Source organism: Megascapheus bottae, chromosome 9, assembly GCF_031878675.1.
Source record: "Megascapheus bottae isolate mThoBot1 chromosome 9, mThoBot2.hap1, whole genome shotgun sequence".
Classification (NCBI taxonomy): domain Eukaryota; kingdom Metazoa; phylum Chordata; class Mammalia; order Rodentia; family Geomyidae; genus Megascapheus; species Megascapheus bottae.
In genome coordinates, this window is record NC_143517.1 from 16114473 (window position 1) to 16129036 (window position 14564).

At 40.2% G+C, this 14564-nt stretch overlaps 1 protein-coding gene across 3 annotated transcripts in view; it reads left to right on the forward strand.

Annotated features, from left to right (window-relative positions):
* The window catches only part of Trim55 (tripartite motif containing 55), a 42096-nt gene that overhangs the window by 16939 nt on the left and 10593 nt on the right, over window positions 1–14564 (forward strand). Inside the window, exons 8-9 of one of the 3 annotated variants that reach the window (XM_090338650.1) lie at window positions 1542–1774; window positions 3253–3528. The exons of 1 other annotated variant lie outside the window; for it this stretch is intronic. In XM_090338650.1, coding sequence (XP_090194776.1) covers window positions 1542–1774; window positions 3253–3528 — 509 coding nt within the window. The remainder of the gene's footprint in view (window positions 1–1541; window positions 1775–3252; window positions 3529–14564) is intronic. One more of the 3 variants, XM_090338651.1, reaches the window with a different exon arrangement.

Consider the following 14564-nt stretch of genomic DNA (forward strand, 5'->3'; position numbering starts at 1 on the left):
CAATGTGAAATTCTGTCTCATTATAAGATCAGATAGCATGTTGGTAATGTTAATTTAAATAGCTTTAATGCTATAATGCCTGTTTATTTTGTTGCTGTTGTTTTGTGCTGATACTGGGGCTTGAACTCAGAACCTAAAGATCTCATTGCCTTTTCCACTCATGGTTGGTGCTCCACCACTTGAGAAACACCTTTATTCCCAGATTTTTGCTTGTTAATTGGAGATAAGAGTCCCTCAGTTTGTCTACTCAAGCTGGCTCTGAACTTAATCATCAGGTTTCAGCCTCCTGAGTAGCTAGGATTACAACTGTGAGCCTCTAATAATACCTGCTTTAATATCATTACCAGGAATTTGACCCTGATTACTCACATACTTAACAACTAATGATGACGACGATAAGGCAGCTTCAGTCTGACACACTGTTAGTACAATGATGTAGAGTGTTTTAAAGAATAAACAAGGATGAAATTGAAAACGAAAACATAGAAAACCTGCAGGCTAACTATAGTAATAGTATATCAACTTGACCATACAAGAGTAGTAACAGGTCATAGAGTAGAAACAACCGGAATAAAGCTGGGTCTATGTAGTTAGATGTGCTTTATGAATTATAAATGTATCCTTTTAGCTCTGAATTCCCTCTCCTGGAAATTTATCCTGGTCAAATGATTGAACACCTTTTTGCTCATCAAACTAGCTCAACTGGACTACTCAGCCAGACCACTAAGTATACGATGAGTTTGTACCAGATACCACAGCAGATCTTTAAAATGAATTTTTAAACACCCTTAATACTATCTATCCTTAATGTTGCCTGTGAGAATATTAAGATCATTAGACCAAGAAGAGTCATGATACTAATTGTGGGAAAAGTGGTATTCACTGAACAAAGTGTGTAAGAAATTAAAACAGGCATGTGTTTTCCAAGACAGGGTTACCTTTCCATTGAATTTGACAGGTCAATAGGTGATGGTGTCAGCCTTCCAGGTCACAAGCTATGACACTACTGGGAGCCGGCTCTGGGACAAGGTGGAGGCTGCACAGTCTGGGTAGGACTTTATAATGAGGAAGAGGGGATGGGTCCTTAACAGATGTCCTTTCCGCGTTTGGTTAGAAGCACAAGGCATGGCACACGAGAGCCATTTTCAAGTGTTTGTGAGAACAGATTTCTCTATCCCTGATCTTAGCCTGGATTCTAAGTGCTGACTGTTAGTCATTTTTAAGGTGTCAGCAGTAGCTACAATACATTTAAAAATACTTTTACCTTAGCCAGAAGCTGGTGGTTCACTATAGGCTGGTGGCCTATAATTCTCACTATTCAGCAGGCTGAGATCTGAGAATCACTGTTCGGAGCCAACCCAGGCAAGAACATTCACGAGCTTCTTATCTCCAATTAACTACCAAAAATCTAGAAATGGAGTTGCTGCCCAAGTAGTAGAGCACTAGCTTTGAGCAAAATAGCTCAGGGATAGCTCCCAGGCCCTGAGTTCAAGCCACAGTACAGGCACCAGAAAAAGAAAAGAAAACCTTTACCTTACTAGAAGATGAAAATGAAGATGAAGGAGAAGAAGAAAGAGAAGAAGGAGAGGAAGGAGAAGTGGAAGAGGTGGAAAACGTTCAAATAGAATCATCAGGAGAAGAGGAAAGTCTAGAAAAGGCCACAGAGCCCTCTCAGCTGGACTCAGAGCTCCAAGCTGCTCCAGATGCATTTCTGGTCCCTTCTCCGGAGCCACTTCCAATCATGCCACCTGCCTCAGATGCCCCAGAGACACAGGTAACCATTCCCAAGCCCTGCTTGTTGCCGTGCCTCCTTTCTGAACACCCTAAGTTTTCCTCTATCTTAAGGAAAAGGTATATGTCAGATATTTTTATGTGGTAGGACCATCACAGTGTCAAAGAAAAATACCCTCTAGGTGATTAATTGGCTTCATTGTTGTGATAGTTGGTTGGCAAGACTTACAATTTTCCCACCAATAACTCTCTCAGCCAGGGAAACTTTTGTGTGGAATTGCTTATGTGTATGTATGAGTGGGTAATGTTAATTCATAGCTGCTAATATGGGAATTTGATCTGTTTTTTTGTTGCATAGTGAATGCAGACACAAAATATAGTGTGAGAAATAGTGTAAGATGAGAAATAAATGGGCTTTCATAACTTCCGATTTTCTATAGATGATAGAGGAAGTAGAGAAGCCACATTGATTTACATTCGCGTGGCAATTCAGCTCTATCCTGCCTTCTGTGGGCAAGCAGGTGAAACCTGGTTCTCTATGTGTCTGTCATTTGATAAGATTTTTGTATTGGCAAGATTATTTCTTTATTTATGGTCATTTTTGTTTAATTTATTATCATGTAGGTTTAATTTTGACTCTGGTTTTTAAATTTTAATTTAATTGACAAGATGATGTTCAGAGTTGACAAGATTATTTTCAAGACATTTTACAAAATTGCAGCCAGCTGCAATTATGTTCTTAGATAGTCACTGTCCAGTTTCAAAGCTTCTGTGCTGACTTTCTCACACTTCAGATAGGATCCATCCTGTTGAGTTTGGGGGCAGTTCAGACGTACCAGAGAGGGGTTCTGGTTTTGCACTTGCTTTCAGAATGCACCGAGATCATTAGAAACAAAATTCCAGAGGAAGGATTCAGAGATGGAATTATATTCTATGCTCTGTCTCACAGGAATTCAGGCTAAATATTATCAATGTTGCCTAGAATCTTGGAATTCTGGATGTGCCAGTTGCTCTGAAGTCAGAAAAAGGGTGGTAACTAAAGTTGGGTTAATGGCAATTGACTTTTTTAAAGAATTTATTACTAAGTAGTTGTACAAAGACGTTACAATTCCATAAGTCAGGTTATGAGTTCAACATGTCTTAATCAATGTCACCCTTCCATTATATTGAAAAAGGCAGTTTGGATAGCTTCCAAAATTCTGATCAATAGTTTGACCCCTCTCCCTTATCAGATACGTTATAAGCAACTTTCACTTGAGGTTTCTGCTTTCCACCTTCCTGAGATTAATACCCAACAAGAGATAAGCCCAGAAAGGAGCCAAATCTCAGCCTGAGAGGTTTGGTGGTCTTCATTCTGCCTGGTAGCACTTCTGTAAGGTGGGGTGAGATGAGACAGCAGCCACTGAAAAGGGTCTTGTGCCCAGAGAACTCACAGAGTTCTAACATCTGCCCTGTTCTGAAGTCAACTGCTTTTCTTCTGCTGCTTCCCTTTGACTTTTCACTTTGTCTGTCCCGATTAAGGGGGAGGTGGTACCCACTGGCTCACAGCAGGCCACAGAGTCTGAAACTCCAGCCCCTGCAGCAGCGGAAACTACGGATCCCCTGTTTTACCCTAGTTGGTATAAAAATCAAACCCGGAAAGCCACCATCAATTCACCTTGCACCCCAGGGAGCGAAGGTCTGGGACAAATAGGGGTTCCTGGTTCTGTGCAGTCGACAGAAGTGGCAGAAGCCCCAGCCAATGAGAGGGCGGCAGTGAGTGGTAAGGAAACTAGTTCACCCGCAGCTACTTCTCAGGTTAGTGTTGATGCCCTTGTGTCTCAGTGCTTTCCCATGCCTGCTACAGTGCTGCTGGAATAGGCCAATGGCAAGAGAGAAGGGCGTTCAAAGGGGTGCAGAGAAACCATGGCCCCAGGGGAAAATACAAGAGACAACACTTTTTCCCCTGTTGGCTAATTTTTAAAGTGTTCTAGCAATTAAAAAAACAAGTGTGCTTTTACTCTGCCCATGTGTGATGGTCTCACACCTGGTTTCCCAGGGCATGGGGTACAAGCAAGCCTGGCTCTTAGGCATGCTGTTAAAGCTGCTTTGTCTGCAGTGATGGCTGGGGTTCCTTGTTCTCCTTTGCAATATCCGTTTGCCCCCTTCTCAACCTTTCTTGTTTCCTGCTTGGGCTTCCTAAGGCAAATCACCTGCTTCAGTGTCATTCCCAGCAATCCCTAAACATTGAATTCATTTTAAATCTGCTTTAGAAAATAACCTCATATTCACGGGTTTAAGGACATGGTTAAACCCTCCTAGCTTGATTAAATCTGTTCTTCCTAAGCTTGTGTTCTGGGCAGCACAGGTTTCCATCCATTCTTAAAGGGATTCTTGATGCTTTTTCTCTCCCTTTTGTAATGAAGGTTTGAAGCATACACCTTCTTCCTAACACCAAGTCAGATGGTTGCATGTTGCAGAGTCCACGGAAGAAATCTTTTTACAGTTTCTTCATGAGGAAGAATGTTCATGGTCTCTGTGGCCTCATAAGCATTCCTATGTGATGTGTGTGGTGTGGGTTCTATCTGGACAAGAATCTGGCAATCAAAGAATCTTTACCAGTTCTGTGCTCCTGCGTTGTCAGGTCTTTATAAACAGCAAATGGCATGTTGCCAAAAAAAAATTTTTTTTAATGGTTTGTTATCCCACTGTATCTGTTTAAATGTGACTTCATTTTATGAGGTAATATTATATAAGGAACTGATTTTTTTAGAACATTAAAAATATCATGATTTTGTATCAGATATTTATTTTCACAGATACAAAATGGACAAAAGTAAATGTTTGATGTAAGGAAGCTTTTGAAAGGTGGTTTTTGGGTTTTAAAAAAATGGACTAGATGGATTCTTTCTAGGTAGTTTATGGAAATTCTTATACTCAGTGGAAGTTGAAGAGGAAGATTACTGTGAGAAAAGTGCTTCAATTACCCTATGAAGAGCACATAGTAGGTCGCCAACCCCAAATAAAAAGTCCATCTAAGTGCTATTGAAAAAATATTTGCAAAAAATATCCTGAAGCTTTCTTCTTGTTTTCTCACAGGAGCTAGCAATCTGCCTAGCACTCTTGGCTTTTCTTATACTTCACTACATCTGGAGTCAGATTCAGTGCTTGATTTTTGCTTTAATGGGTAGGAATTATTTTCTTTCCCCTTGACTAACATTTCATGTTGTTTTTTCCATAATATTCCTTTTCTCTAGGCCCAGAGATGAATTTCTCCCCAAACCCTGAGGCATAGTCATCTTAAATCATGTTCACAGATAATAGTCAAAGCCTCAAGTCCCCTACTGCACTTTCACCTTTGCATCTCCCTCAAGGGATTGGCTCCATTATCTATTCCTGCATGGAGGGGACCCTGGGTTCAGAACAGTACTCTGTGAGCAATTATTCAGTAATCCAGTAGGAGCAAGCTTTCCAGATGGCTATTAAAGAAGACCAGCTACACAGTTGTGCACAGTGCCATGAGGTCTCACTGACCTGGAGGGAGGAACAGCAAGAGGTTCCTTTCAGAACAGACAAGGTTACATGGATTAAGAAGCAGTATTTCCTCTGTTTGCCCAGTGATGTCCAGAAGTACTGTATTAAGCAGCATTTGTGGAAATGAGCTGAGGGACCAGGTCACTCACTCCTCTGTCCTCTGAACCCTCAGTCTCTACAGGGTTTTTCTATAGAGAAGAAATCCCTCAGAAAAACATGCTCTGGGCACAAAACCACAAGAGAAGTGCAGTGAAGATCTGAATGGATAACAGTCAAAGATCAATGCACATTTCACAGCCAGGCCATCACCCAACAGTCCCTGACTCTTATTTTAAGTCGCACATCTCATTTCTTTGCTTGATGACTTTTATCAAGTTGGCTTGGGGACTGAAATCTTATTCTGAGCAGTCTTTTGAAGGATACCAATTTAATTAGTCATACTTAAAGATCCAAACCTCATAGACTTTTGAGTAAATGACCCTGCTGGCCTAAACACATACTGTCTTTGGCCTGAGCTCAAAAGCAAACCAGGGTCCTAGGTGTTGAAAGGCCCACTAGCTACTTCTGGCTCCTTGACATTTCCCTGAGCTAACATTGACTCTTGTGGGAGCTCCCTCCAAGAATTCTTTTCTGACTTATTATCTGCTTGCTAGGCAGTGGTGTGGGATCTCCGTGAGTTCCTGCCCTATCTGTAGCTATGCAAGCAAGATCACCCCCAGAGTTTAACAACCACTTGGGAATCTGGGTACTCTCCAGCATTCTGAGCATCCACAGAATGTGCCTAGCAGCCCGACTCTTCCTCCTGACATGACTTGTGGCAAAAGGTAGTGAACGCTTTAGTCATGGACTCAGGGAGTTGAACGTGGGGAGAGAGAAAACAACATGCTATGTTGGAAGAAGGTCCTAATTATGGATCTGAATAATTGTCTGAAGAGTCTGAGGAGTTCTATTTACATCCTGAGAATGTGGTTTGGGGGCTTGTGGTATCCCTGAGGCTGCAGGGGGAGTCTCACGCTTCATGGCTGCCAACCACTGAGTCCATGTCATATGTGCTGACATCCATTGTGTCTGTGTGGTGAGATGACAGTGAAATTGGAGGAGGAAGTCTGGAGGAGGGGACTTGGGAGTACTGGATTGGCATTCACTATCACAAAGCACCTTGCTTGTGTAGTTGCGTGTTTAAGGAAGGACCTTTCACATGAAACAAACTCTAACCTCTAAAAGTGATGTGGGCTGATGTAGAGACCTCATCAGAGAAGCAAATTCCTTGCCCTAGGGAAAATTTTTGCAGGCCTGATTTATTTTAACCATCTCTGTGCTCAGTCTACCCAATGAAGATTTTCCTGTGTGCAGTTATCTTGGTGGAATTTACTATTGCACTGTTAGCATTCCCTTGAACTTCTAGGAAATGATATGGACTTCTTGATTCATTGGTATCTGTTGCCACTTTACTAGATGGCCTCAGGGCAAGAAGTAATATTTCCTTAGGAACTCAGAAGCATCTCAGGCTCCCTAGCTTGTCTGAAAACTCACTGCAACCCCCCATCAGCTGAACGGCAAGCCTTGGAAGAAGGCAAATGTTCTATCACACATGTTTTCCTCATATTCCTTCACAGAGGTGAAACGTGTCCTTTACCCAAGTACATAATCAGACTGTGTGTGAGAAACTGATCATGACAATAGCAGACACCTTCTGGCTCTTCTAGTAGCAGCGCTTCTACTTTTTTTTTTAAGGTGTATACATTTTTATTTTATATTGGATCACTTATATATACATGCTCAGAAAAGCTTCTATGTTTTGCTAGCCAAAAAAGTGTGCTTTCTGTCCCCACTGTCTAAGAAAACAAAACTCTGAACAAAGTTTGGATTCAGCCCAGGGTAAATCTGAATTTCAAGGTGTTGGTTCCCAGCTATTCTTCTTTAGGATGGATTTTGAATCTTATACTCCATTGTTAGAAATCCATAAAGTGAACTGGCAGAATTGTTCCTGTTTCTACACTTCTAGCCTGCTGATGGGAAGACTTTGGTAAAAAGAAATTGGTATTCTCTATGTGTTGATTTTTCAACTTATCTTGCAGAAGTTGAATGATGCCCTAGTAAAAGTCAGTAAAGAAGGCAGTCACAAGCGAGAAGAAAGACATTGTGAGATAGACTCGCTTCTATTTTACACCATTTTCTATTGGTATAACTAATACAGAACAGGTTACTTATAAAGTACAGCTCTAGAAGCTGTAATATTTAAGAACAGAGCTGTAGGATATAGTGAGGACCTTTGTGGTGTATCATAACAGGTAGATAGTGTCATATAATCAGAGAGAGAAAGTATGCTCACTTAGTTTTCTCTATCTCCTCTTATAAATCCAGTCATGCTGTTTTGTGTATCCTACATGACCCCATCTAGTCCCAGTTACTTTTTTTTTGCGGGGGGTGGGGGGGGAGAGGAAGGGGATCATAGGGCTTAAACTGTGGGCGTGGTCCACTGTCCCTGAGCTCTTTAGCTCAAGGCTACCACCCTATCCTTGAGCCAAGCCCCATTTCCTAAGTTAATTGGAAATAAGAGTCTCAGGTCCTTTTGTGCCCGGGCTGGCTTTGAACCTTAATCCCTAGAGCTCAGCCTCCCGAGTAGCTAGGATTACAGGCGTGAGCCACCTCGTCCAGCTCCAGTTACTTCTTAAAGGCCCTAACTCTCCATATATTTAGTAAATGAAATTGAAGAAATTTTGAAGAATTGGAGGCTTGGCTCAAGTGGTAGAGCATTTGCCTAGCAAGAGGCTTTGTGTTCTAACCCAAGTACAGCCAAATTTAAAAAAAAATGCCTTTCAACATATGAAATTTGAAACACATTTGAAACAAAATAGCCACCCTTGGGACTCTCTGTGAAGCCTCATTTCTTGGACATGCTTTGTTTTGCCTATTTTAGTTTTCTTCCATCTACTGTCTTTCCTCTTCTTACAATGGTTACCAACAAATTACATTTGAGTGTTAACACTGGAATTTTCCCCACCTCACCATCCCATGGACAATTGGCCATCTTACCTGGAATGTGTTACCATTACATTTCTTTTTTGTATTTGTTTGGGGGGTAATGTACAGAGGGGCTACAGGTACATTCATCAGGTAGTAGGTACATTCCTTCTTGAACACTGATAATTCTTCTCATGTTTTTCTCTCCCTTTCCCTTGCCCCACCCACAAGGCAATTACATTTTGACAGAGAGCTGGGTACTGGTGGCTCACACCTGTAGTCCTACCTCCTCAGGAGGCTGAGATCTGACCATCACAGTTCAAAGCCAGCTGGAGCAGGAAAGTCCATGAGACTCTTACTTCCAATTAACCACCGAAACCCTGGATGTGGCACTGTGCCTCAAAGTGGTAGAGTGCTAGCCTAGAGCAAAGAGTTCAGGGACAGTGCCCAGGCCGAAAGTTCAAACCCCTTAATTGACCCACCCCCAGAAAAGAAAAACATGACAGGTAGTTTCAGCAGCAATAAAAGCCTCATCCTAGTTTCCTTCCTCCTTCCTCAGAGTAGCTTAGTGTCCACCTCAGGGAGAATCTGTCCAAAGCATTTATTGAGAGCTATTCAGACACTAGCAGTTTCCACAGCAGTGTGTCTTTCTTTGGTGGATTAACTCATCAGCTGCTCTGACTGATACTTGAGCTGCATATAGCAGCTGCCTCAAGGGCAGATGACATCCCCCACCATAGCCTTACCATCCCCCACCCCACCCCTAACACAGGGCAGTGAGAACTAAGGACATTGGAGATGGAAACTTTGACTCTAAATCTCCCCAACTGATGCTTCTATAAAGCAGTCACACTTCAGCCATTTTACCAGCGCAGTTGTAGTGCTGAGAACCTAGGCACATTATTATATGATCGCTATTTGCTCTGTCAGGAATAAAGAATATTTCCTTTACCCATTTCATTCCTTAAGCCTGAAATAGACAGATAACAGCACATAGGGAAGTGGAAAGATCAATGAAATTAGGAGAAAAAGACTTCCACGTGTAGTCTTTATCTGACTCTGGTCATTGCGCTTACCAGGAAAAGAAGAGACAACCCATGAATAGATCTATCTATTTATACAACACTGCACAGAAAAGAATCTATTTCTAAGGAAGTCAGTTCCAGAATGCTTTGTTAAAGAGGGTGATGGACTCACACCTGACACCAGTCATTCTGAATGATTAAAAAGAACAATAGTTTCTGACTTTGTTACCTGGTATATTATATATACATTTATTTGCTTATTTGAAATAGGGAAGGGAAGGGGAAAACAAGATGATTGAGAGAGGGTGGGGTAGGGGGAAGGGGAACAAAAACATGAGAAGGGGTATCAAGGCTTGAGAAGTAATGTATCCATCACCTGACAAATATAACTGTAACCCCTCTATATATTATCCCAACAATAAAATAAAATTTTAAAAATAACAATAGTTTTTCAGCAAAATAGCTGTTTGCATTTCTCAATATGTATTTCTGGTCTTAAAATGTGCACATAAAATCCAATTTTTCAAACAGATTTCCAAATCTCTCAGAAGAGGTCCTGATCTCTGTTAGATATCATAAATTGCATGGTGACTGCACTTAAACTCACCATTGCCTACTAGAGCAAATATGTGTACACATTCAACGCAGTCACAGAATATTAGAGGACAAAATAAAAACATGGACTTTTTTGTTTTTATTTAAAGCAAATATTTAGTAAGTGGTCTATATTCCTATTATTTTAGACATAAATAAACTACTCCTTTAGAGTTAGTTCTTTTTTCCCTTATTAATGTTTGATTCTATGTTGAATTACCCATGCTAAGATGGAAGTAGGAGTTTTGACATAAAACATGTACTTTTCTTTTGCCAGTCCTGGGACTTGAACTCAGACCCTGGACACTGTCCTTGGGCTTTCTCAAGGCTAGAGCTCTACCACTTGAGCCACAGCACCACTTCCAGCTTTTTTCTATAGATGTGGTACCGAGGAATCAAACCCAGGTCTTCATGCATGCTAGGCAAGCACTCTACCACTAAGCCAAACTCCTGACCCCAACAAGTACTATTTTTAAAGATGGTTATTATGGAAGCACACATATTCTAAAAGTACTCATGATAGATCAGCGAGTTTTGACACTTTGGTAGCATTGTAGCCATCTCTGCAAAAGTGATTCAAAATACTTCCATTGCCACACAGCTTCCTGTCATGTGCCTGTACACATAACACCTAAAAAACTCAGCCTCTGATAACAGCTGATGCTTGGACTGTGTCAATACAAGAAGGTTGTTAAAGAAACCCATAAAGTGTGTAGCTTGTGTAAATGGCTTTTCTCCTTTAGAGTAATGCTTTTAAACTCATATCAGTATTTCAATCTTCTTATTTCTGAGTGGTGTACCAACTGTAGACATACTGCAGTTTATTTAATCACTCATCATTTGATGATGCTTCTATTCTTAGCTGTTTTGAAGGTCATCAATAAAGCAGGTATGAATATTTTTATATAGGTCTTTGTGGAAATACATATTTTCATTTATCTTAGGTAAATAGCTAGGACTAGAATTGCTGGATTATTTAGTAAATGTACAGTTAACTTCCTTAGAAACTGCAGTCTTCTTTCCATGTTATCCAGTCAGTTCTATGCTTCCACCGGGAATGTGGGGGAATTTCAGCTACTCTACATTTTAGCCAGAACAGTATTGTGTTGATCTTGCATATTTTAAACATTCTAACAGATACATATGACTTTAATTTGCATGTCCTGCCAATACTAACATTGAGCAACTTTTTCTACTTAGTTTAATATTTTCTGTGGTGAAGTACCTGTTCTCTTTCTTCTAAACCCTTTTTTTGGGTTGTCTTCTTAGAAGTCCTATATGTATATTGAGTAAACTTTTCATGCAGATGCTTTGCAAATATTTTCTTCTAGTGTGTAACTGGTTCTTTTCATTTTCTCAACTCTATATATGTATGTATGTATATGCATATGTATTTAGATTAAGTTTAATTTATCACTTTTTTTTTGCTTTCTGCTTTTGGTTGTTTCCATGAAGAGTTACTAACATACTACCTACTGGAATTTGTGTCATTTCAGCTCATAAGTAAACTCTAAAGTATTTTGTTAAACTTTATATGCATAAGGATCAAAGTTTATTCTCTGTATTTTTTTGTTGTTTTTTAGTAAAGACAGTCACTTGTTTGGCAACACATTTTTGTTCTTGTTGAAAAGACTGTGATTGGACTGGGAGTATAGCCTAGTGGTAAAGTGCTTGCTTAGCATACACAAAGACCTAGGTTTGTTTCCCTGGTACCATATATATATAGAAAAAGCTGGAAGTGGTGCTGTGGCTCATTTGGTGAGAGTGCTAGCCTTGAGAAAGCCCAAGGACAGTATCCAGGCCATGAGTTCAAGCCTCAGGACTGGCAAGGGGGGGAAGGGAGGGAAGGAAGGAAAGTAGGAAGGAAGGAAGGAAGGAAGGAAGGAAGGAAGGAAGGAAGGAAGGAAGGAAAAAAAGACTATGCTTTGGAAATAAATTGTCCATGTATGTGTTAGTCTATGTCTGGTCTCTGCTTTGTAACTCACTTTGGATATTTGTCTCTGTGAACACTCTCCTGTCTTAATAGTTTCATAGATGCTGACAAACAAGGAGAACCATTTTCCAGCTTTGTCTGGTTTCAAAACTGTTTTGATTTAGTTTTACCAATCTATGATTTTTGTTGGTAATCTTTATTTATTTGTTTAGCCAGTCATGAGGCTTGAATTCTGGGCCTGGGTGTTGTCCCTGAGCTCTTCAGGTCAAGGCTACCACTCTACCACTTGCGCCACAGCACCACTTCTGGTTTTCTGGTGGTTAACTGGAGATAAGAGTCTCATAGACTTTTGTGCCCAGGCTGGCTTTGAACTGTGATCCTCAGATCTCAGGCTCCTGTGTAACTAGGATTACAGGTGTGAGCCACTGTGCCCAGCTTCTTATTTTTCTATTTCAATATTTTCTGCTATTTGTTATTTTCTTCCTTGCGTGTACTTTGGGTTTGTCTCTCATCTTGCTACTTTTCTAGAATGAAATCTTAAATTATTGATTGATATCTTTCTTATTTTTTAATATAAACACTCAGTGCTATACACTTTCTAATCACTGGTTTAGCTGCAATCCCAGAAGTCTTGATTTGTGTATTTTCACTTAATTCAAAATATTTTCTCCTTTACCTTATGGGTTTTTTGTTGACATATGGGTTATTTAAATAAATGGTGCTAAAATCTAGCCATTTGTTGTGCTTCTAATTTAATTCTATTATGGAGAGAAAATAGTTTATATATTATTCTTATCATATACAAAATATACTTTCTATATTTCCAATTCGTTTAAGTTTATTAAGATTTGCTTTATCGCTCAGAATATGATTTACCTTGGTTGATGTTCTTGAAAACCCAAGTATATTATTGTGCTTTTGTGTGAAGTTTTCATTAAATTTCAATTAAGACAGTTGATTAGTGATGGTGATCAGTTCTGCTATTTTTTCTTTTGCTTTTCTGTAAACCTGTTATACTCATTTCTGAGAGGAATTTTGAGATCTCAGAATGTAATTGTGGGCTTTCTGATTTCTCTTTTAAAGTTTTATCAGTTTTACCCTCACATATTTTTAAACTGTAAGTCCATACATAATTAGAATTGTTTTATTTTCTTGGAGATTAAATCCCCAATGTGTTGCTTAAAACAAAACTTATTACCTACTTTTTTCGTCTTGTGACTGAATGTTCAAGAGTTTACTGTAAAAGTCTTCATTCATGTGTACAGCTACTTGCTTTCTAAATACCTTGAAAAAGATGAGGGTAGAGAGGAGAGGACCAGGGGAAAACAGTGTTGACAGTTCTGAAGGTGTTGTTGTAAATGATACGACAGTAGGGTAGGGATAATGGCCTAAATCCAACAAGTCTGTCTTCCCTCTTCTCCTAGCCACACACACAGGGCCAAGCACTGCAAGGACCAGGATGATTAAAATACTTCTAAGTGATTTAAGCTGACCTTTATGACCAGAAGATCAGTTCTCAGCATTGGGTAGGACCCTAGTTTTAATTTTGATGTTAGTTGTTTTATGAGCTAACATCTCTGTACATTTTGATGACACATGAAAATGTGTTGTAGTTCATTCTTTGTCCTGTGTAAAGTTTCTACAGAAACTCAGAGGATACCTTGTCATGGGTATTCCTGGGCTTGACTCAGATCTGACCTAAGTGTCCACAAGAAGTCTGTGGCTTTTTTCTTCCTACCTAGAGCTCCAATTCCTTTCTATCTGATATATCATTAGCTCAGAAACTGAGCTTTAGGGCTCTCTACCCTAAAATAGCAGAGGGCATGTGTGAGGTCAAGGCCAGTGAGTTATTATAGACAGAGAGAGTGGGCAAAGTGTCACCAAGGAAAACCAGACCACAGCCATTTCCCCTAAGGCTCTATAAATGTTGTCCTGTGAAATTATAAAGATCTAAAAGGGTAAATGATATTATATACATAGATGGAAGAAGGAAGGGAATGGAAGGGAAGGAAGGGGAGAGATGGAAAGGATAGGGAAAGGAAAGGAAAAGGGAAAAGAAAAGGGAAAGGAAGCCAGGCTCCATGCCTCACACCTGTAATCCTAGCTACTTAGGAGGCTGAGATCTGAGGATCAAGGTTCAAAATCAGTCCCAGCACAAAAGGACCTGAGACTCTTATCTCCAATTAACCTCTAGAAAATGGGAAATGGAGCTTAGCTCAAGGGTAGGGTGGTAGCCTGGAGTTGAAGAGCTCAGGGACAACACCCAGGCTGAGTTCAAGTCCCAAGGGGGGAAAAAGAAAAGGGAAAGGGAAAAGGCACAATGGAAAACAGAATAATGATCAGAAAGGTTGACTGGCAGTAGTTGTAGGTGATGCTAGAAAATGTTCTGTCTCTTTCTTAAAGCCGAAGGTTTATTTTCTAGACTCTGAAAAAACAACAGTGGATGTTCTTTGAACCCTTATCCAATGCTTGACATCCAGATTCAGTCTCCCAAAATATTCTTACTTTCCTAAGCAAGGATGAACAATGGACCAAAATTCCAAAGCAAAGCAGTCACTGTGGAGCTCTGCTTTTCAATGTAACCAAATCATGTTCATGCAAATGGCCTTTGAGATGTCACACGAAATGATCCACTACAACTTCTAGTAGAGACTGGGAAGAGATCGATGCTGGAGGCTAGGGGCCTGGGAAGCTTTTTTGTGCAAGCTTAATCTCACAAGGTATCACATCACATTTGAGATGCATTAATGGGAGACCAAGAACATGATTCCCACAAATGTAACTATAGGTGCCTGTGTTCTTTG